Source organism: Cyprinus carpio, chromosome A5 (genome assembly GCF_018340385.1).
Source record: "Cyprinus carpio isolate SPL01 chromosome A5, ASM1834038v1, whole genome shotgun sequence".
Lineage (NCBI taxonomy): Eukaryota > Metazoa > Chordata > Actinopteri > Cypriniformes > Cyprinidae > Cyprinus > Cyprinus carpio.
Window position 1 is genome coordinate 20,275,394 of NC_056576.1, and position 24,517 is coordinate 20,299,910.

Below are 24,517 nucleotides of genomic sequence, written 5' to 3' on the forward strand. Positions count from 1 at the left end.
TAATTTAGTTGGGTTTCTGGTGGGTCTGCCAGCTCAAAAAAGTTGAAAAGAAAACACACAGCCAGTTTGTTATGGGCTATCTGAGTCTGAAACTGTGTCATCCAGCGAGTTGTTTCAATATGCAGACGGTTTCTACGTAGATAGCTAGCTATTTGAATAAGACCACGTCCGAGCCATATACGGATATATTCATGTGTCTTGTGTTAACATCCCAAGGAAGACAGGTGTGGGGTGAGCAATAACTCATTATCATTTACAGAGACATGCACCGAAGTGGGTCACTGTGAACAGAGCTGTATTTGGTAAAAAGGGTGTTGTTTTACACGACCACTGAAGAATTTTAACCAAAGTATGTTACAGACATTTCATAAAGAACCTAAAAAAAATTATACCAACTTGTGGAAAATGGGCATCTGATGTCCCCTTTAATATTAGCTTGTTAAAGGGATAGTTCATCCAAAAATGAAAATTTGATGTTTATCGGCTTCCCCCAGGGCATCCAAGATGTAGGTGACTTTGTTTCTTCAGTAGAACACAAACTGAGATTTTTAACTCAAACCATTGTAGTCTGTCAGCCTTATAATGGATGTGAATGGGAATCACGGCTAAAACATACAATAAAAAAAAAAAACATACACAAACAAAACCAAATTAAACCCTGTTGCTTGTGACGATACATTGATGTGTTAAGACACAAAACAATCGTTCTGTGCAAGAAACTGAACTGTATTTTTATCTTTTTTTTTTTTTTTTTTTTACCTCTGATGCGCTGCAATGCATCTTCAGAAGAAGAAGCCATCTTCTTCTTCTTCTTGCTTTACAGTGGATTGCAGACTTGTAAATGCATTACAACCACCTATCTCTCAAATGGACTACTGACACTCTATTTACAATCTCAATTGGGAGTGTCAATGGTCCGTGCCCTGGGGGTAAGCAGATAAACATCAAATTTTTTTTTATTTTTGGGTGAACTATCCCTTTAATGCTACTATCTAGTCTGGTGCTGTAGTGGTGAAGTACACTGCAGATTGAGACCATATGAGAGTTGGGCAATCTGGAGCTTCAACGTCTTTGATTCAGCAGCATTAGGTGAAAGAGGATATGAAATGTTTTCCATTATCTCCAGCCATTTTGATTTGTTCACTGAACATTGGGCTCCTGCTGTATAGACTTGTTTGGCATAGAAATTTGGTTATACCACAGCAAAGGACATAGCTAAATCATGATGTAAATAAAAAAAAGAAAAAAAAGAAACACACACACACACACACACACCCTTAAATCAGCCCCGTTCCAAAGGCCTTAGACTGAACTATGTTTGTAACAGAGAGAAAAAAATAACATCTTTTTGCACATTTTTGCACACTTTCTGTCCTAAACCCTCAAAGTATTGTAGATAGTGTTATTGCATATAATGTTATTGGATGGACACATTTATTTATTTACTCTGTATTATTTATAACTAAGCATTTTATGAAAAGGTACACCTACTTAATGTTATATTGGGGAGAGATTTGTACCCAGAAGTGAGCTAAATCTAACAAATCTCCCAAAACGGTCCTCTTCTAAAATTTTTATAAAAATAAAGTGATTTTATTGTAAAAATGCAGTGAGATTTCTGTTTAGGTTATAGGGTATAGTATTTATTAGCGGTACCTAAAAACAAAAATGTCTATGCAATGCCCTCAATTAGACAGCTAATTAAATGTACACGAGTGTGTGTGTGTGTGTGTGTGTGTGTGTGTGTGTGTGTGAGAGAGAGAGAGAGAGAGAGAGAGAGCGAGAGAGGGGGGGGGGGGCTAATTCTTTATTTAAAGTGTATGTGAAGTCTACGCCAAGGCTGTATGTTTATGTAAACAGGTCTTTCTGGTCTCAGATCCAGCTGTTGCAGGTAAACAGTACTGTCAGAACTGACTCTGTGACAGACAAATGAAAATGAACTGATTGTGCTGGTGTTGAACCTGATTATGAAGCAATTGCTTTACTCCGAATTAAGATTCTAAAGAAAGTGTAAACTAAGTCTGCCTGGTGGAACAAACTGGTCTTGGTTTTTAGTTAAAGTACCAGTGAAGTTCAAATATGGGAAATGTAGCCGTTCATGAGGCTCTGAATAAAATTTTGTTTGTTTAATTTATATTGGGAGTCTTAATTGCTGATTATTAGATTTTTTAAACAAAGTAATTAGGATGATTAATCAGAGGCTGGACTCATTATCAAAAGCATGAGATCTTGATTAGTACTATGCTCAGCTCTATTGTTTCACTGAATATCAACCATGAGTAGTTTTTTTTTCTTTCTCCTCCAGTCAAAATATACAACATTTTTGACTCTGATTTCATGGAGGAAAAACAGATAAATTATTTTAACTTTCATTAGTCACTAACAAACATTATAGGCCTCGTGTTTAACAGATCAATGGTTTACACACATTTAAATAAGTTTAAAAATACTGTATATGACTTTTTGAATATACATGATATAATACGTTAATGCTATTATATGAACTGTATAGTGAAGTATTACCATCTTAACATTTATGTGCAATACTGTACCATACAACAGAACGGTATGAGCACTACAATAAATAAAAAGCAAGTTTGCTAAATACACGAGAAATGAAGAGCCACAAAATCTCAAACAAGAAAATAACCAGAAGCATGGAAAGTTATCCTAAAAGAACACAGAGCCACTATGTATATCAACACATGCACACAAAAAATAACAAATCCGTAAGCACAATCATTCATCATCAATGGAGGCATTCACATACACTTATCAACACACTCACACAGCACATGAACATTTACCCATAATTCCACACTCTGATTTCATTAAACAGACCCTGGATCAAAGAAACACCCTGTAAAAAAGGGAGGTGAACAGTAAATTCAGTCTCGCCGGAGGCATGTGTGTGACAAGTAACTTTTCTCTTTCTCCCTCCAATCAACATAAAGCCCCCGTTTGATTGTTTGCCTTCCTTCACCAGATGTCTCCCTCACTTCCTGTCATTTAACTTAAGAGGCCCTGCAGAAATAGTGATGGAGGGAGAAAGAAGGGATACAGAGCAGGTTTGGTGTGGGAATGACGGAAAGGTGAGGTCTCTCCTAATTTCTCAGGCTCTGTATACGTTGCATAGGGATGAATGATGAGCATGTGATTCTTTCTGCTCCTCTTCTTTTCTTTCCTCACTCTGCCTCTCAGTTATGCAGATTCACAGTGTTCCTCTCTCTTCACACACAATCTTGCTGTCGTTTAGCAGTAAATAGCAGTAAAACTCTCATATCCTTAATCTAACAGACCCAGTTTTAGTTCTACTTGCAAATATTATGGGTTTTGAGGACAAAATCTTGCATCACAATATGAATCATGTTTAAAAATGGTTTCTATTTTAAACATCGTGTGATACTTCCCTTTTCTTGACTATCCAGTAAACTAAATATTAAAAAAAGTTTTTTTTATTTTTTATTTTTTACAATAACCAAAAGACACGTTTGAAAAGATAAGTATGGCATCAGTGGAAAAACATATATATATATATATTAAATTTAAGTGTTACATTTGTGAAGCAACTGTTTTTCCACTGATGCCATACTTATCTTATGTATATATATGTATATATGTGTGTGTATATATATATATATATATATATATATATATATATATATATATATATATATATATATATATATATATATTAATTTAAAAAATCTAAATACATCTGTGTGTGTGTGTGTGTGTGTGTGTGTGTGTGTGTGTGTGTGTGTGTGTGTGTGTATACATGCATGTATTTAGATTTTCTTGAGTCAAGAAAACACAAAAACATTTGTTTTAAGGATGATATTTTTTGGAAAACAAGCCAAAAATACTGATTTAGAAAACAATCAAAGTCACATCAACAATATTTATTGAACCTCATGATTATATTTCAAAATCTGTATGCAACAGATGGAGCAGAGCAGTTAGCAACTGTATATTTTGTCCTATGTTTAGTCTTATTGTCATGCTGGCTTATAAATGAAGAAAAGAGCAGAAGCTAATTTACTTCAGTTACTCCACAGATCGATGAGAGGGTGTTATTGTCTCCGGCACCTGTTTACAGACTAGTTCCTGGAAGAAAAACAGCTCACTAATACACTGGTCCCTATGGATGGCATGTGTGTGTTCCCTTACCAGTGACATAACTACTGCCACCTGAGAAGGGTGTGTATGGGTTCTCATGTTCAAACAGGATTCATGTCCAAATGCATGTTTAAGTTAGAATTGCTATTCAGTAGTGATTTTATCTTTCTACCATCTTTTCAGACATCTGTGCATCTCACAGTTTGCATCATCTAATCTGGTACACAACATTTACATTTTAAAACAAAATAATGCAAATTTTAAACAGAATAAAAACCACTTTAGTCAAGGCTTTAAGAAATAGGAGCAACACTAAGTGATAAAAGTCTGAGCAATTTTGTTGGATTATTCCTATTTATAACCAGTAGAGTTAGTTTTTAGAACAATGTGCCAAAGCTTTAAAACCATAAACATATTAATTGTCACTTATTTACTGGAGGTTCGGTCCATTACATGACTCATCAAGGATGGGTGATACCATTATTATACATCATAATAAACTTATCATTAAACATTATATTCTACAGTCATAAATTTAGCATTTAAGTCTAAAACGGCAAATTATAAAATGTTTTGTTGATTTATTAAAAGGATTTTCAGAACATGGTCAATGTCTTAAAACCTTTAAATATAAATTTACATGAAAAAACATGCATTAATACGCTTTAGACAAACTCATTAAAATAATTCATAATTCTTTTTTCATTATTTAATGTGAAACAACTCCTCTGTCATGCTATTTGTGACTGACTTTTTGTGTGTTCCAGCATTTCTGTGTGTGTTAAGAATTGCAGATAAGGAAATAGTTCCTCTCCCACAGTCCCACTTTACTATTTTCTACTGCAGTTTGTTTTTTTACTCTAAAAACTTAAACCATTAATATTCAGATAATTAAATAATATATCAAATACAGATTTAATTGACATCAACCATCAAATATAAATAGATGCTGTAGTTGATTTTCAAAAGACAAGCAGCCAAACAGCTCAAGATTTACTGAATAGCTATGAAATATGAAGCCTGTGCAAGGCATAATCTTCTTAGTAAGCTGAAACAGTATTTCTAGAAATGTCTTCTTTATTAGAGATAATCACCTGTTGGATTTGTTTGATCATGGTGTTCCTGTCACAACAAAACAGGGAAGGAATGTCAAAGAATATAATATTTTAGAACATCTCTGTGGGAGTGGGATATGACTAATGGCTCCAAATGAGGGTAAAAATAGTATTTATAATAAAAGGTTAAAAATGTTCACCAATTTAATCAAATGAAATTACATCATCTAATAAGGTAAACCCAAAGAATGCTGGAAAAATGTTTGATATGCTTTAAAGTAATAAACAGGATAAATAAAGATAATTTTTTTTGAATAAACAAGCTTCCAAGACAAAGTGTAACTCTTGAGTCTTATTGGACATCACATTCAAAATATTTAGTCAAATATAAGGTAAAGCTCGGCACTAGGATAAAGAGCTGATCGATAAAGAGTCATTTAATCAGCTTGCAACAGTTGGATACTGATAATATCCCAATTAACATCTCAGCACCTGGTAATAAGGAATATAAATGGATATTATGTCTGATTATATATTGTTAAAAATAGTCAGGTTTTTTTGTCAACATCTGCACAATATAATTTTCCTTTAACCTGATATGTTCTGCTCAATCCATCTGCATGATGTTTAAGTCAGTGGCTAAATTTCGCAGCCACGGTTTGTAGGTAAGTGTTTAACCAGAACAGAGTATCATGTGTTCATTGAGGAAATGCCTTCCATGCGATTCCAACTGATATCCAAAGCAGTACACAGGAAGAGGAAGAACACAGCGCACAGGAATCTTTCTAAGCTCATAGTGCCATATGAGAAAATTGTCCAAATAGTCCCCTATGGATTCAACATGACTCTAACATGAGATTCCAGCTTTGCTAAGACGTCCAAGATAGACTTGTGCCGGTATTCGGTAATGCGAATTCGGAATTAGTATGCACGATATTGTTATCGTGGGCACTTCAGTCATACCGTGACATTATATATTACAAAATTATTCCAGAAGGCTGAATGCGTTTTAAGAATATTTTTTCCATCAAGCTCAAAAAGCACATTTTTCCGCTGTATGCTGCTTGAAATTTTCGTGTGCATTTGACCAGTAAACGTAGCACGTAAGAAAGCCACCATTCTTCATGTTTTTGAAAGAAGCGCTGATTGAAACCACACACATTTATTTTGATCAGCAGATGGCGCTAAAATGCAGCCCTTAGCCTGTAAAACATAAATAAAATACTGCTACTTTCTCATTTTTGAACATAATTTTAAAAAGCCATTCAGATTCCTGTGATTGCAAAGCTTGTTTTTCAGAGCCAAATACTTACCCCAGTGTCACTTAACACACTACACATTTTCAAACTTTATTTTTTACACACATACACACACACACACACACACACACACACACACAAAAGTGTAATATGCTGATTTGTTTCTTAATTTTCCCCATCCTAATGCACAAAATGTAATAAGTTCTTGCTGAATAAAAGTACTAATTTAACTATTTTGAACAGTAGTGTATATTTCAGGAAGGGGGTCCATTGCTGATCATTATATTTGGGGGTCCTTGACATCAAAAAGTTTGAAAACCCCAACACTAAACTCACTATTTTATCAGTCTCAGCACTCTGTGGTTCCCTAGAGTTTCCATTTAGTGTGATCGGGAAAAAATACTTGACAGACAACAAGATACCCTATTTCCTCAGTGCTGTGTATTTTATGTTATTTCAGGTCTCAAATAACTTCTGTAATAAATTATGGAAGGAGCCATACTTTACCCATCTCTGTAAATGTTCTTTTGGCAAACAAAACATGTCAAACATGTCTCCATGACTCTGCTGTTTAGCTTTCTTCTTTCATCAAACTAGTCAAGTCTTTGAATTACTATTGTATTGACATCTGTATATATTAAAACTTGCCTTCTGGATAATTGCATAAAGAGTGTTCAATGTACATTACAGATCTAGTAATGTAATTTACAGTCTCGATAAGTTACAAGGGCTCTAATATGGTAGGAAAAATTTTTTGTTTTTTTTTTTTAAACATTCTCCTATTTATCATAGTTGTTGTGCTCCATGCATATGTGCAGATCAATGTTTATAAGTGAATAAAAGCCTAAAGTAAATCTTGTTCATCTGTAAAAGCAACCATATCTTTTGAGAAGACTTGGATTTAAACTGCTTGATTCAATTTAGAGTTTCTTTTACAATATCTTTATGAACTTTTTGACATTTTTAGGTATATGAACTTTCAATGGAGAGACAGATGTCACAGGTATTATTAAAAATATGTTAATTTGTGTTTTAAAAATGAATAAAAGTTTTATGGGTTTGGAATGACACGAGGGTGAGTAAACATAAGACTGGCAGAATCCACATTTTTGACGTGAACACAACTCTATCATGGACATTACAGTTCTAGTTACGTCATTTAAACTCAATGAAAGTCTCAAACAGTTGCAGTAAATGCTATAAAATTCTAAGAGTTTTGTTTCAAAGGCCTTAGCACATTTGATTTGAAACTTGCTCTCCTTGACTGTGAAAAACATTATTAAAATTCCTCATGGCTTCTGCACACCACAAAGACGTCGGGTATGGGCCAATATATGGCCAAGCTAGGAATTTCGAGCATGCTAACACAGGTCACTCACACACACACACACAAACACACACCCACTCACAGATGTACGGACAAGAGCATATATAGTGATTTGCTTCAGTTAATTGTCCCCAATCCTACTGCGTTTATTGTAATAAGTCTTGCTGCATAAAAGTATAACTCAGCTATTTGAACCACAGGACTATATGTTTTCCTGAATTCCTCAAGCGTACACTCACATCATATGCTTGGGGGTCCTTGACATCAAAAAGTTTGAAAACCCCAACACTAAACTCACTATTTTATCAGTCTCAGCACTCTGTGGTTCCCTAGAGTTTCATTTTGTGTGATCGAGGAAAAAATACTTGACAGACAAACACAGATGCCTTTTCCTCAGTGCTGTTATTTCCAGTCAAAAAACAGCTCTCCTCACTTCAGGAAGAAACCATACACAGAGCCAATCTTTACCATCTCTGTAATGATGTTTGGCAAACAAAACATGTCAAACATGTCTCCATATCTCTGCTGTGCACAGCTTGAGTATTTCTTATCATTCATAACTAGTCAAGAAGTAATGTTTATTTAACCTCTGTGTTCTAACAGTCTGGATAAACTAAAGAGTGTTCAATGTACATTACAGATCTAGTAATGTAATTTACAGTCTCGATAAGTTACAAGGGCTCTAATATGGTAGGAAAAACATTCTTGGTTTGTTTTCTTAACAACATTCTCCTATTTATCATAGTTGTTGTGCTCCATGCATATGTGCAGATCAATGTTTATAAGTGAATAAAAGCCTAAAGTAAATCTTGTTCATCATAAAAAGAAATCATCTCTCTTGAGAAGACTTGGATTAAACTGCTTGATTCATTTAGATTTCTTTTACAATATCTTTATGAACTTTTTGACATTTTTAGGTATATGAACTTTCAATGGAGAGACAGATGTCACAGGTATTATTAAAAATATGTTAATTTGTGTTTTAAAAATGAATAAAAGTTTTATGGGTTTGGAATGACACGAGGGTGAGTAAATGAAGACAGTGGCAGAATTTACATTTTTGAGTGAACTAACTCTATCATGGACATTACAGTTCTAGTTACGTCATTTAAACTCAATGAAAGTCTCAATGAAAAGTTGCTAATGCTCTAAAATTTTGGGTAGTTTTCTAAGTGACATTAAAGGCTTTACCAGTTGATTTGAAACTTGCTCTCCTTGACTGTGACTCATTAAACATTCCTCATGGCTCTGCACACCAGGTGAGACTCGGGTCTGGCCAACAATATCCAGACACACCCTGGCATACAGAGCCATGGCTAACACACACACACACACACACACACAAACTGAACCCACTCTCAGATGTACTGAAGGAGCATATATAGTCATGATGGCTGCAGTTAATAATGTCCACACTCACTCGTTTTATTTAAAATGTCACAGCAACAGCGAAGCAACTACAGCAGCTGAACCACACGGACTATAATGTTTGTCTGATTCCTCAAGCGTAAACTCACATCCAAATTGCTTGTGCCATGAACCCATGGCATTCTTTTCCAGGTTTTAAAATTACAGACTTTGACTTTAACTTTATATTCATCAAAGAGTCCTGAAAAATGCATCACTGTTTCCACAAAAAATTAAATAGAACAACTGTTTTAGACAAAATTATTTCCTGAAAGTTCTTGCTTAAATTCAGCTTTCCCTACACAGGAAAAAAATTACAATTTAAAATTTACATTTATCTCAGTTAAATTGTAATATTTCACAATATTACTTTTTTTTACAGTGTTTTTTTTTTTATTTTGATCAAATGAAACACATTGGGGAACATATTAGACTAAAAAAATAAAGAAATAAAATCTTCTAAAACATATATAACCCTTTTATTTGGACTACTGATCAAGCAGCACATATTTGAAAGTAAAAAAACACTTCCTCAAACACACTAGGTACCACATATGGGGCCAGGAACACCTGAAAGCATTTAACACACACACTAATTGCTTTTAGCTCTGAGTGAATGAGACTGTTTGTCTGCAGTGCTGTACAGGGAGTTGGGAGTTGACACTATGCAAGTCTGCTTTAAACTCTCAACATATCCCCTTACAATAACACATTATCCCCATCATAGTCACACACACCTTAAAAAGCTTACACAACTAGCACATAGTGCCCCTCTTTTATAATGAGGTCACAGAGAAGGATTGTGTGTTATTATACAGCTGAGCCAGCATACGATGAAGAGAGCTTCAGATTCACAATGGCCTCCTGTCCAGGGATCAACACCTCTCAAACATCTACTCCTGTAGCCTAGGGTTTAAAGATTTGGGCTACTAATAAAAAGGTTGAAGGTTTGAACCTTGCAAGGAGTGACCGAGGTTACTCCAGCAGAATTGCTTCTGTCAGTTTGTACAAATGTAATGGGTAAATGATTCAGTAAATTACTATAGTTTAAAGTACTAAAGTTTTCTTAGTAATAATCTAAGGGAAGTTAATGAAGGTAATAAACTTTAACAGCCATTTAATCACAAATCTTAGGGATTAGAGAAAGTGTATTCTTTTGGGTTCTATTAGCATTAGCATAGCATTCTGAAATTATTTATGCAAGGGGTAAGAGGATGTAAATGACATTTTGAATACTGTTTTAGTGTCTTTTGTTTTGCCCTTTTTTCCACAATGAATGACAGTGGAGTCCAGTGTTGTTTTGAACCCCACTGATTTTGACTGTGAACAACAGTTGAAACTTTTTTCAAAATATCAAAGTTATTCAGGTTTGTTTCTCTTTAAGACACAATACTTCCAGAGAGGCAATTTCACAAGACTAAGGTAATAAACAACTGAAAACACAAACTGTACCACACTATTTGAATGCAAGTTAGACTTAAACTTTCTGTTCCTGTTATCTATAATTTTATAAACAGAATGTAAACATGGTTATGAGAGACGCTGTCCATAAAATGCAGAAGTTTGGACAACCAGAACAGTTTCTAGAGGAGTTTTCACTCATGCACAAGTAAAGCCTTTAATAAATGAGTTTTGTCCTTTGGCAGCCTGAGAGAATTGAAAGGACAGATCCTGAACGTACAATGAAAGAATAGAACTTCATAAGTTAAACCGAGAGTGACAGGACATCAGAAAAAAAAAATCGCTCTGTCAGACTCACATAAAGTGGCACCTCTCCCCTGCTGAGCTCCATTACAGCAACAGCACCTAAAAGGAGAAAACACACATATATAAAACACAGTAAAGACACACACCCACAGATAAAACACCTTAAACCAAACATCTAGAAAAAAGTACATATGAGCAGAACAGACCCTCACATGTGAGTGCTGCACAATATATCAAGACCAGTTGCAAAACTCAGAGAACACATGTCTATTCACCACAAAAACAAAACATGACATTTAACAGAACGCTGGCACAAAGAGAGAAAGAAAATATCATACACAAGCAACAAAAAAAGCCACGAGAAAGACTATTTGACATCGCTGACAGTGTCCATTATAGCCAGTCATAAACAAATGTGTGTGAAGGGAATGGCATTGAAATGTAAAATTTATTTTTTTTTTTTATTTCATTTTATTTGGCTGTCTACTGACTTCTCTTTTAATTAGGCCAAATCATCAGAGAGGGATGAGAACAAAAACCTCGCTTTTAATTGGGACATGTTCACGTGGCTGTTAATCTTTTGATCCTCCAAATGTCAGAACACAGCGTTCATAAAAACGCAGCCCTGTCTCACTTTCTATGGCCTAAGCAACACAGCCATGTTCTCTCTTGCAATCAACAGGTAAACCAGAACTATGATTGGTGAAACTGTGCTTTTATTCCTTGAGTAAACTGTGAACATGTTAAAAGATATTTTGATAAGTGTCTTTTCCCATTCAATGAAAATCAATGGGGTCCAAAAAGGGGTCCAAAAGGTCATCTTTTGTTGTCCACTGGAGGAAGAAGTCAATAAGTTTGGAATGACTTGAAGGCGAGTAAATGTCCCTTAATTATAAGGTCTTCAGATGAGCATTTGATGAGTGCTGGAGGCATGATGTAATTTTGTGGGATAAAGCTAAAGTTAAAGTCAAAGTCAAACTACATGATGCTTGCATGACCTCAACATCACCATGACTAAGTTTCCAACAACTCATTCAATCTTTTCTTAAAATCTACCAGTTGGAAAGTTTGAGTTAGAAGAGGGTATATAAAGTATAGACGCAAAAAGGTTGTAAAAGCATATATAGACTAAAACACGAAACATTTGAGCAAGAACCCGTTCAAAAACACCAAAGACCTTGGGACAGTGGAACCAAAAGTTCCAAAAAGCTGACTCATTTTATCCAGGTTCTTGCAGCAGTTTATAGGGTTTTCATACACATTTGTTTTTTTAAAGAACTACAAAAGAAAAAAACTTGTTTGTGGAATTGGTTCTCTAATGGCATCAGTCTTTAAAACTATTCTAGGTTCTAGCTGCAGTCATACTTTTTAGAGATTAATATGGTAGTGTGTTTGGTCAAGGTCCCCATGTTATGTGTTTCAGACAGTTTTTTCGACACAATAAGTCGGACAGGTGAGAATCACAAAAGAAAGTGAAAAAATGTGAGACAATTAAAAAGAGTCCCGTTTATTGTTTTCACACAAATGCAAGCGTAGTGGGTGACTTTTCATGACTTTTCGAAGACATCACCTGTAACTCAATACAGCCTATAGATCCAATAACGCAAACACACTGTGAAACAGAACCCACGAATACTGCCAACACCCCTGGTGAACATATCCCAAATATATGTTGTATATAAATGTATATTTGTGCAAGAACGAATGAGTAAATAATGAAAATATGAGGCCAAGAGAGAAACAGTGATGGCTGTCCAAAGGTTTCACCTGGAGTTCACAGACTCATCGGCTCTGATCAACCTTAAGATAGAAACTGAGCCACTGTTACACAATCTCAACCAGCCAGGCCAAAAAACTGGGAATGAATATCTTCTCTCCATCTAACCCATCACAATATACTAGCAGGTTCTCTGGAGTCCAAAAATGATGGAAAAATTATACTTTATGAGGAATATGAGTCTTTCCAGTTAATCATATGCAGGCTTCTGTGTTTTATTATTATTATTAATGGGAAGAGCAATAACGGCGTATTATCATGATCTCTCTTTCTCTCTCCCTCTCTCTCGCACACACTAGCAAATTCAGTTTTACCTGGAAGGCATTAAAAGGATTTGGAATGTTATCAGGGCTTTTATGGTGTAATTGCCACACCCTGCCATTTAAAAAACAAATAAGTATGACTTACTCTATGATACCAACTAAACTGACAGCTTCCTAAAACAAACACACACACACATACACAAGAAAAGATTTCACAAAACAATTTTGAAAAAAAGACACAGGCAAACCATATGAACAGGATGGAGCAGGACACAGCAGAAAGACAAAACACAAACAGAGTTGGGGAGGGGGATCCATCACAATAACAACCTTTAACAGATCAGAACGGTAGCAAAGAAAATATGAGCTCTGGTGATGGGGTTAAACATACACAAAACAAAAAGTTATAAAAGTTTGATTCCCAGCATCACTGAATGACTCATTTTGGGTCTGACTTTTCACTAACAAGTAGTGTCATTACCTTTAACAATTATTATTATTATTTTTTTTTTTTTTTTTTATGAAATAAAGCTGAAATAAAATATAAATATTAGATATATAAATATTTATTATTATTTTTTTTTTTTATGAAATAAAGCTGAAATATTTTATTAATATTAGATATGTTATTATTAACTTAAATATATGACTGAATATACATAATACTAAAATAACACTGGTTCAGGATGACAATGCTCTATTGCATGTTCTTGAAAATGTTCTAAAATAACACACACACACACACACACACATATATCACATATAACATATATAATAAAATACTGTATTATATCAATGTAATATTCCATGGTCGGTACTAGTTCAGCTTGTACTTTACAAAAAAAAAAAATGGCAAATCTGATTTACAATGAGGCATGTACAATGGAAATGAATTGGGCCAATAATATTAGGCAACAGATGTGTACTAACATTATTTTAGCATGGAAAAAAAGTGACTTACTAAACTGATGCTATGAAAACCAGCAACATAAACCTTAAAACCCTTTAAAAATTTATATTTAAACAGTTTTACAGCTTTTAAGAGAGTTTAAGCTTTAAAAAGAATTAATTAAGCACGACTAGAAGTGCTTTTACAATAAGCTTCACATTTCTGCTTTTAAATTTTCAAGTTCCATTGTTAGTAGCCCATCATAATAACAAAATGGTGGAAGAAAGTATTCATGGTAATCAATATTAGGCCACAAACACTGTTTGAGCGTAACCTCTACTGAACCTGGAAAATTCATGCAAAACAGCATTTTTTTGTTAGACAGCCTAAAATGTGACTAGACTAAAGGCCCCGATATACTTCAAACGAAATCGAAGAATGAACTGATATGACGAAATTTCGAACAAAATCAGGCCGAAACAAAGTTCGTTTTGAGTTTGTTTCGGCAGTTCGAAACAGCTGAACAAAGCAAACTTTCTGGGGGAGTTTGTTTTGGCTACTAAACACCTTCGAGCTTCCATTGGTCCGTGGCGGTTACGCAATCGGGTGTGTTCTGAAACTCCACCTTCTTTGACGTGCGATTTTTTTTTCCTGGTTCGTTACTCATTCCACAGAGGTCCGACAGGAGAACAACATCTCCTAGTCACTAGCAACATGAATACACTGGAGTGTCGAATAACTGAGCTGGCACAAATATATCCGCACAATATGATCGCCCGCAGAGAGATTTAAAGATTCAGAGAAAGCATTTAATTCCTAGAAAGAAATTGTAACGAAGCTTGGTGCTGACGACCCGGAGTTATGCAAAAAGCAACGTAGAGAAACATCTGAGACAAGTTTTCCAAAGCCATGAAAAGAATGAAAGGAAAGAGTAAAGATATAAGGTAGCAAGTACCAAATACATCCATTTCAAATAAATATTACACCATGCTACTGCTGCTGTTTTCTTTCAATAAGCCAATGGGGTATACAATAAATGAAACGCCAAACGAACATACAATAATAAACCTTTGTTTTTATCAGAAGTAAATCATGACACCACATAAAATATAAACAGGTGTAACAATTTATCCAGTTTAATAAAATAAATAAACACTAATAAAATAAAGTTACAAACTGAATCCAATATTTTTTTCCACATCATGCTAAAGTTTTCAGACTATGAGCCATTCACACTTCCCATAAAGATGATATGGTTCTTTTGTATTGCAACCATGATACTTGACTCTGAACTGCTGCTAATCATTATTCTTTTGTAAATAATAATATGCTGACCATTGGTGCCCGTCTCACACCTAGATTGCCTACACTTCTTCATTCCATCGTTGTTTTGTTTAGGGGAAATGCGCATTAATCTACACCCCGCCTCCAGCAGCGCGGGGGTGTCGGAAAGTTCAGAAACGATATACCGCCGATCAGCCTTTTCTAACTTCTTTTTGCCCCCAAACGAAGAACGAAAACGAACTTAGTTTGAAGTAAATTCGGGGACTTAACATTAGTCCTGTGGGATATTCGCTAGCTACCCAGTAGCCATGTGAAGCATTCTTTTGTTGCTTCTGTTTGCTCAGTATTCAACAGAGCAAAGAAGAGAGACAAAGACTGATGAGAAGCGCACTTCAAAGTGCCTTTCATGCCAGACCCTCCTATTTCTCTTTCTCTGGCATGAAAGTGAGGGCTGGGACTCTCTCAGGCATATGCCATTTATGCAGGATACAACAGGGGAAGGAGGAAGTCAAAATCCCTCCTGATTACCAGGAAACAATGCCCTCACCCCCTCTTCTCTCGGCGTCCTCAAGTTTGGCTCTGACACATCCACTGGCCTCAAGTGTGTATCTAGATTTCTGCAAACATAATCATGGCTGCAACCTCAACATTGTACAATCAAGTGCTTAAAACACTTCCGATGACAGCTCTGCTAGCTTCATGGCCACAATAATAATAAAGTTTCAGTTAAATGAACACAACTAACTTGAGTCTGTTTAGTGAGGAGTAATATGGAGCTGTCTCAGTGTTATACCACCATAAACTGCAAACTCAGGGTCGAAATATTCACACAGGTTAAAGGGGTCATATTATGCGACTTCAGGGTTTCCTTTCTCTTTGGAGTGTTACTAGCTGTTTGTGAATAGATAAGATCTCTAAAGTTGCAAAGACTAAAATCTCAAACCCAAAGAGATATTCTTTATAAAAGTTAAGACTCGTCCATGCCCTCCTAAAATGCCTTGTTTAAACACGCCCCCACATGTCTATGTCACGATGTGGGAAGATCTGCAAAAAGCCGCCAAATGTTCACACAAAGAAAGAAGGCGTAACTTTGATTCTCGCTGTAGTATTGTTGCTGCCACCATGTTGTGCAGACGCTGTGTGTTTCGTTGTGAAAGCAGTACTTTGTTTGGTCTTTCAAAAGAAGACACAACTAGAAATCAGTGGTTAAGTTGTATTTACAACACTGTTCCAGAACAGTTCAACCCAAATATTCAGATGTGTGCAACGCATTTTATGGAGGACTGTTTCCTGATCCTGGGAGAGTACGTTAGACTACAATGCCGGCTGTTCTGACTCACAGTCTGTAAGTACGTTTATATATGTAAAGGATTTGCCATTGATGATTCAAATGCGAGTTTTCAGCAGTGTAGAGTAGTGCTTGTTGTTTATCGTTTCTCCGATCACAAATGCAGACATGGTTTTATGTTTACGCGTTGCATTGCATCGTGCCGTGTAAACATAAAATGTCTTATTAAAATGTATTAAATTTAAATTAAATTAAATTTATGCATTTAGCAGACGCTTTTATCCAAAGCGACTTACAGTGCATTCGGGCTATCAATTTTTACCTATCATGTGTTCCCGGGGAATCGAACCCCCAACCTTGCGCCTTGTAACGCAATGCTCTACCACTTGAGCTACAGGAGCACTTTGTCTGCATTAGGATTGTTCCGATAGACGATAGTATTGTGTATTGATGATAGTCAGAGATATCGGCGATAGCAGATGTCTTTGTCAATAGTCAAGACGATATTAGGGTCATTCTCGTATTATGTATTAAATTATAATAATAATAATTAATATTTTTATTTGGCGGCCTATTATAATTCGGCTATCAAATTGCCTCGCTATTTCACTTCAGCACCGCATTTCACACACACGTGCGCAAATGAGGATTAGAGCCTGTAGCCAGTGAAGAAGTCTCCATCCACAAACAGATCATCTGCAGATATAAGGTATTTCATTGCACATTAACAAGTAATCTGAATGGCCTATATATGTACAATATTTTAAACAAGCCATCACTAACTGAGTTTAATGCCACAGTTATGTTAGAATGCACCTCATTCTTGTTTCTGTGGCTGTCCGGAGCACTATATGACTGATGTATCCATTCAATTTAACTTTATTCCAAATATATGAACTTACCTGTTATAAATGCTTTATATTTAAAGTGTTCGTTTATGTCCATTATTTAGTGTAAAACTGTTGGTCTTTAAATAAAATCTACTATTGATTTTCACCGTTGAAGGATTTTGCAGAACAGTTAGAGTGATAACTTCCGTGCACAGATGTGGCAAATTTGTCACAGGACGGGCGGTATGACAGTTGTGTCCGACTATATATGAACTAGCTGTTTTAAATAGTATTAGTATTTTTTATAATAGTATTTTATAATAGTATTTTTATAATAGTATTTTTATATTTAACGTTAGTTTATCAGTATGTTTGGAAGTATATTTTTTTTGATTATTGGTGATTCCATAGGCTCACTCTCGCACATCTGCGTGGTTTAAAACACCAAATAGTTATGCTATGACAAGAAAAAAGAGTCTCTCTCTTGCTCCACCCATGCACGATAATATTGTGTATCATCAATCTCATGGCTGACGAGATAACGGTTTGAAAAATTACCATATCGCCCAACACTAGTCTGCATTTGGTTAAAAAGACAGTATAAGTCATTATAATCCGTAATTATGTCCTCACTGGATGCAACAAATGGCTCGTTTGTCATGGGTTTTATTTTTTTCTGATTGGGACACGGCATGACAGTATCACTGTATGGCAAGGGGTGTAACATTTCCGTCACAGGCTTGAGGTATTTGGCCAATCACAATGCACTGGATAGCTGGCCAATCAGCGTACACCTCGCTTTTCAGACCGATGAGCTTTGTAAAAAAAGATGCGTTTCAGAAGGCGGGGCATAAACGAGAACCAATAATGTACAGTATGTGGAAAATAATGTGTTTTTTTAACCGTCAGCAGTTTTTGTATTTTTGACAGCATAAACACATTTCATTACACCAAATTTTTAGCAAGGTTAATGTTATCCCATTAGGGTTTTTGGTTTGGGTTCAGTGTTTGGGTTAGGTTAAATGTATGAGAGCATTATTGCATGTCTTTACATAATGGGTGCATATATACTGTATGTGAATATTGGATGGTAATAAGGGTTACCATTTATGAGTCACTGCAGGGCTCCATAAGACTGTTTAAAAAACATTATTATTTTATATTGTTATTATTTTCTTCTTTTGTTTTTAATTTTTTTTGTTTTTTTTGTTTTTAAAAATGTTTGATTTAGAAAATTTGAGAGTATTATAAACTTTGAGTCTTCCATACAGAAAACACTTTAATTTTTCTCAGATACACATTTAATTTAGAATCATTTTTCAATGATTTCGAAATATTCGTTTTTCTGAGCTTAAGCTCTGTAAACACATCACTTCCATAAGCGTACTCTGCTCTGATTGGTCAGCTGGCCAAGTCTTTTGTGATTGGTCTTTCCATATAAAATGTGTGTTGGAAACGAAACGCCCATTACCATAATAATTTTTTTTGCTCCGGAGGGTTACTTGTAAACAAAGATACTATAAGCTTATAAAAATGGCATTGATATTACCTTATCAATTCAAGCAATTCGATCAATTTATCAATTCGAGTCCGAGGATGATACTGATACAGTCACTCAACCGGAAACTCCCATCGCAAGCATTACTTGATCAGGACATTCAGTGGAAAGTTTAAACTTTGAATGTGGTACTTTAAGTGATGTGACAGCAGTTTTATTGCTTTCATTATTATTATTTACTTGTTTGAGTTGCAGGTGTGGGAACTGTGTTAGAATGCCCAGTGAGGCTAAAAACACAGCGTCTTCTCGACATGATGTAAACACACAAACTAGCGGAAGTGTTTGTGGGCACATCAGAGTGTTTGTATTTTGCGTGCAGGTGTCGATTATGCAAATGTGTTACCTTGTGATGTATATAGGTAACAGGTAGAAAATTCTAAAATATAATGACTCATTCAGGCAGTTCAGAGTCGACTCTTTCTTTTAAGAGACAATATCTTTATCATGCACTTGTTTGATTATCAACTTTGCAGACTGTTTACATTGAAGGATAGCTACGTCACAAATGGGAAAAAAATATATTTTTTGAAAATCCATATGACTTGCCCATTCACAAAGAATATCTTTATCATGCACTTGTTTTGGTTAGTTTATTTTGATAATTTGACAAACCAGTTGTCGATTTCATTTTTACAGAATGTGCGCTCGGTATCCCATAAGTATTTACATGACGTTTCAATAGACTGTCAACTGACTACTTGCTATTAAATGAGTTTTCAATGCAGCTTCATTTTTCCCGGCAAAACTTCACTGCAATTCCAAAACGTTTACAACATTATTCGAAGACGAAAAGATGATTCCGTTTCAGAAACCAGGGGGGCGTCCGCACCTGTACAAGACGTTTCACAACAGAACTCTTACCTCACTCCATATGAGTGTAATCTCTTCAGCTTCACAAAGATTGCTTGCAAAAAGTATCCAGACTGACTCACGGCCGGTATATCCGTGTGCGTGACTTGCACTTGTACAATGCCGACTGTTTTGAATGGACACGGGAGTTGTGGATGCGCCACCGGTGCTCACTCTCTTCAGTGCCGTGAGTGATGAGGGCCCTCCCCCAACGCGCGCATTATCCAATCCTAACACGGTGAAGGTTTGGCTTATGAATATTAAGCAGGCTACTTGACTTGACACCGCAAGGTAACCAAGGAACGTCAGTATGATTGAATTAATATTCAGTATTAGGCTATTAGGTTCTATTCTATAACATGCTATTTTAGGATCATGCCAGTGATAGAGATGAGACCACAGCTGAAAGTAAATCTGTTTAAGCTAGATATGATCCATGTTAAAGAATAAAAATTACGTTAATATGCTTGTGAAACAGGATATACAACCATATCCCTTTTAAATCCTGAATCGTCCAACACCTACTGTGACTGGTCGGTACAGATAAAAAGACATGTCAAGAAGTGTCACTCCTAGTCACACAGGATCGGTTTACCGAAAGTGCCCCGGCAATTGAACAGGAAATGGAGAGGAAGTCAATCAGTGTGCCCACCCTTCCTGTCTGTTCTCCAACAGGCTGGACTGAGTCCAAGGATCACAGAATTTTACCAGAAAACCCACCAGAGGATAAGAGTCTTTGCTTCAACTGTATACAAATAGAGTACCACCTAGAGGCTGATCTGTTTAATGAGCCTGAAAAATATTGTGTATGAAAGTCATGCCATTCATTATTCTTGTGAATCCTTAGCATAGCTGAGATTTTAAATAGAAAGCATAATTCTAGTGGTTAACAATATTATTTTGTGTCAAAACATGAATAAATGAAACTGTGTTGCCCCCGTAATGTTTATAATGAATGAATGAATGAAGATTTTTTGGAAGGACAATTGTGTAAATGTGTCTGTCTGAATTTTGTTAATTTTTCTGCTGCTCTGTGAATCTCTGGTTGATTTCTCTGTCTAATCTAACCTGAAAAGTAAAAAAATATATATATAATGTGTGATTTAATACTCACTCAATGCTGTGATTCTTTCAAAGCAAACAAAAAGACAGAATGAAATAACAAAAAATTTAAAAAGCCTAGCCAGAAAGTTTGAAGTAGTTTTAAAAGATTAAAGTATGAGGGTTTTCTGTTTAAATCATTTGAAGTAGTTTTTAAGTATAAAGTTTTGAAGGCAATACAATCTATCAGAAAAATAGATAGATAAATAGACAGACAGATAAACAGATAGATAAGAAATAGTACATTATATTAGAAATGTTACATGTAGATTAAAGGGGTACTCCACCCCAAAATGAAAATTTTGTTATTAATCACTTACAACCATGTCGTTTCAAACCCCTAAAAGCTTTGTTCGTCTTCGGGACACAATTTAAGATATTTTGGATGAAAACCGGGAGGCTTGTGACTGTCCCATAGAATGCCAAGTAAATTGCACTGTCAAGGTCCAGAAAAGTATGAAAGACATCGTCAGAATAGTCCATCTGCCATCAGTGGTTCAACTATATTGTTATGAAGCGACAAGAATATTTTTTTGTATGCGAAGAAAACAAAAATAGCGACTTTATTCAACAATTTGCCAAGGCACAAGGATACATTTTCTACAAGCCACAGCACAAGGATACATTTTCTACATGCATTTAAGCTTTGATTTGAACGGAAAAAGCGCATCTGTTCAGTGCGGCTGACACAGAAGAGCGCACGCTGCTTGCGTTCAGTGGATACTCTCCATAATGGCACTACGGTGATGTGGAGAGACACAGAGGAGACAAAATGATGAATAAAGTTGTTGTTTTTGTTTTCTTTGTGTACAAAAAGTATTGCCTTCTCTTCATAACGTAACGGTTAGTTTCATACTTTTCTGGACCTTGACAGTGTCATTTACTTGGCAGTCAATGGGTGATTGAAGGTGGTCTATTTTTTCGTTGTATTTATTTATTTTTGTTTTCCGAAGATGAAAGTAGCTTTTACGGGTTTGGAACAACATGGGGGTAAGTGATTAATAACAAAATTAAAATTTTGGGGTGGAGTATCCCTTTAATGGATTCTATGATGTTTCTATATGGCTGCTAAGATGTTGCTATGTGGCTGCTAGGGTATACAGGGTGATTGTTAGGCTATTGCGCTGCGGTTGGAAGGTACCTGGGGTGGTTGCTAGGGTATTGCTATGAGGTTGATAGTGTACCCAGTGTGGTTGCTAGGATGCTGCTATGCGGGTGCTAAGGTATTTTGGATGGTTGCTAGGGTGTTACTATGTGGTTGCAAAGGTACCCAAGCTGTTGCTAGGGTGTTGCTATGCAATTGCTATGTAATCAAGGTGGTTTGTTAAGGTGTTACTATGCAGTTGCTAGGGTACCTGGGTTGGTTGCTAAGGTGTGGCTATGTGGTTGCTAGGGTACCCAGAGGGGTTGCTAGGGTGTTGCTAGGGTACTCAGGGTGGTTGCTAGGGTGTTACTAGCATGCTGTAAGCATGGTTAGTAAGTTACCAGCATGTTGTTAGCATGTTTCTAACATGATTAGCAAGTTACTAGCATGTTGTTAACATGATTAGCATGCTTCTAGCATGATGCTAGCATGTTTAGCATGTTTCTAGCATGATGCTAGCATGTTTAGCATTGTTTCTAGCATGTTTCTAGCATGATGCTAGCATGTTTCTAGCATGTTTATCAAGTTGCTAACATGTTTAAGATGTTACTAGCGTGTTTCTAGCATGTTTAGCAAAATGCTAGGATGTTTCTAGCATGATTAACAAGTTGCTAGGGTGTTGCTATGTGGTTGCTAGGGTACTCAGGGTGGTTGCTAGGGTGTTACTAGCATGTTGTAAGCATGATTAGTAAGTTACCAGCATGTTGTTAGCATGTTTCTATCATGATTAGCAAGTTACTAGCATTTTGCTAGCATGATTCTAGCATGATTAGCATGTTACTAGCATGATGTTAACATGATTGGCAAGTTACTAACATTTTGTTAGCATGTTTCTAGCATTATTAGCAAGTTACTAGCACGTTGTTAATATGATTAGCAAGTTACTAACATGTTGCTAGCATTATTCTAGCATGATCAGCATGTTACTAGCATGTTTAGCATGTTACTAGCATGATGCTAGCCTGTTTCTAGCATGTTTATCAAGTTGCTAGCATGTATCTAGCATGATTTGCACATTACTAGCATGGTGTTACCATTTTGTTAACATGATTAGCAAGTTACTAGCATGTTTCTAGCATGATTAGCATGTTTTGTTAGTGTTGTTAGCATTTTTTTCTATTTTTTTTATAATGTTTCTAGCATGATTAGCAAATTACTAGTATGTTGTTAGCACGTTTCTATGCTAATCCAGCTAAAACCAGCTAAAAACCAGTTGATTCAGTTACAAATAAATAAATAAATAGCTAAAACTCAGCCAAGACCAGTCTGACCTGCTAAAAAAAAGTGGCTAAAACCACTTTAAAACCAGCTTGTTTTCTCTTTTCTTTTTTTTCAGTAGGGAGTTGTAAAGCTTTGCTATAAAAATAGACAGCTTAAATACATCATAAGTCTTACTGTATAAAAGTTTTCAGTTTTATGGGATTTTAGGTGCTTTTGATAGTATGGTTTACGAAAACCGTAAGCGGGATCAGTTAGAAAAGATATAGCAACCAGAGTTTGGTGGTTGTAGCTTTAAAAGTCTAGGAGGAGATGCACTTTAAAATTTGGCTCAGAAGAAGAAGACGGTCACAGTTTTTGTTTTATCCAGATGTATTAACTCAGTGCAACTTATAACATCCAAGTGAAAGATACAACACCAACATGTCAGAAAAATAAATAAATAAATAAAAAACAGAATCACTGAGATGGAAAAATTTCACTCCCTTCCTAAAAATGACTTGTAAACTCAGTCAGGTGTAGCTAGTCACCTTCTCAATGGCACACAAAGCCATTTGGCTTTCAGCTGTGATCATTTTGATTAGCTCAGCATGAAAAGAGTTTTTCCTGGAGCATTTCAGGCCTTGGTTGTGCAACTGAAGCAAATAATTAACTATGTGTAGCAAGGCACTGTCAAAAGATCTCCAGGATAAAGTTGTCAACATACACATGTCAGGAGATGGATATTAAAAAAAAAAGAAAGAAAAGAAAAGAAAAAAGAAAAAATTCATATGCTTTGATAATGCCTAGAAGCACAGTAAAGTCCATTATTAGGAAGGTATTTGATACAACACAGACCCTCGCTGGATCAGTACGTCGCTCCAAACTGAATGAAAGAGCCAGGAGGAAACTGGTCAGAGAAGTGACCAAGAGGCCTACAGCAACTATGAAGCAGTTGCAGGAATTTATGACAAAGAGTGGTCATTGTGTGCATGTGACAAAAATATCACAAATTCTCAACAAATGTGGCTTGTATGGGAGGGATGCAAGAAAAAAGCCACTCCTCAAGAAAGGCCACATGCAGTCACGACTGAGCTTTGCCAAAACACAGCTTGAAGATTCTGAGGCAGATGAGAATAAAATGTAATTATTTGGCCTCAACACTAAATGAAATGTCTGGCAGAAAATCAAATACATTTCACCATCCAAATAACGGAGGTGGTGATATCCTGTTATGAGGGTGTTTCTCTGCAGCAGGGACTGGAGCACTTGTCAGGATAGAAGGAAAAATGGAGGGGGCAAAATACCATCAAATTATTGATGAAAATCTGCTGGCCTCTGCCAGAAAGTTGTCAATGGGAAGAAGGTTTAACTTCCAACATGACAATGACCCAAAGCACACAGCAAAACTGAGCACACAGTGGTTGAAGGAGAAAAAGGTGAATGTCCTTGCATGGCCTAGT

General features: G+C 35.9%; 1 protein-coding gene across 4 annotated transcripts in view; it reads right to left on the reverse strand.

Moving 5' to 3' along the window:
- Positions 1-19,814, reverse strand: part of LOC109083801 (rho guanine nucleotide exchange factor 28-like) — a 62,682-nt gene extending 42,868 nt beyond the window's left edge. For all 4 annotated transcript variants that reach the window (XM_042756359.1, XM_042756357.1, XM_042756358.1 and 1 more), the window contains exons 1-2: positions 19,625-19,814; positions 10,927-10,973 (exon numbers count right to left, since the gene is read on the reverse strand). In XM_042756359.1, coding sequence (XP_042612293.1) covers positions 10,927-10,959 — 33 coding nt within the window. In that variant the 5' untranslated portion in view covers positions 10,960-10,973; positions 19,625-19,814. The remainder of the gene's footprint in view (positions 1-10,926; positions 10,974-19,624) is intronic.
- Between the last annotated feature and the right edge of the window lie 4,703 nt (positions 19,815-24,517).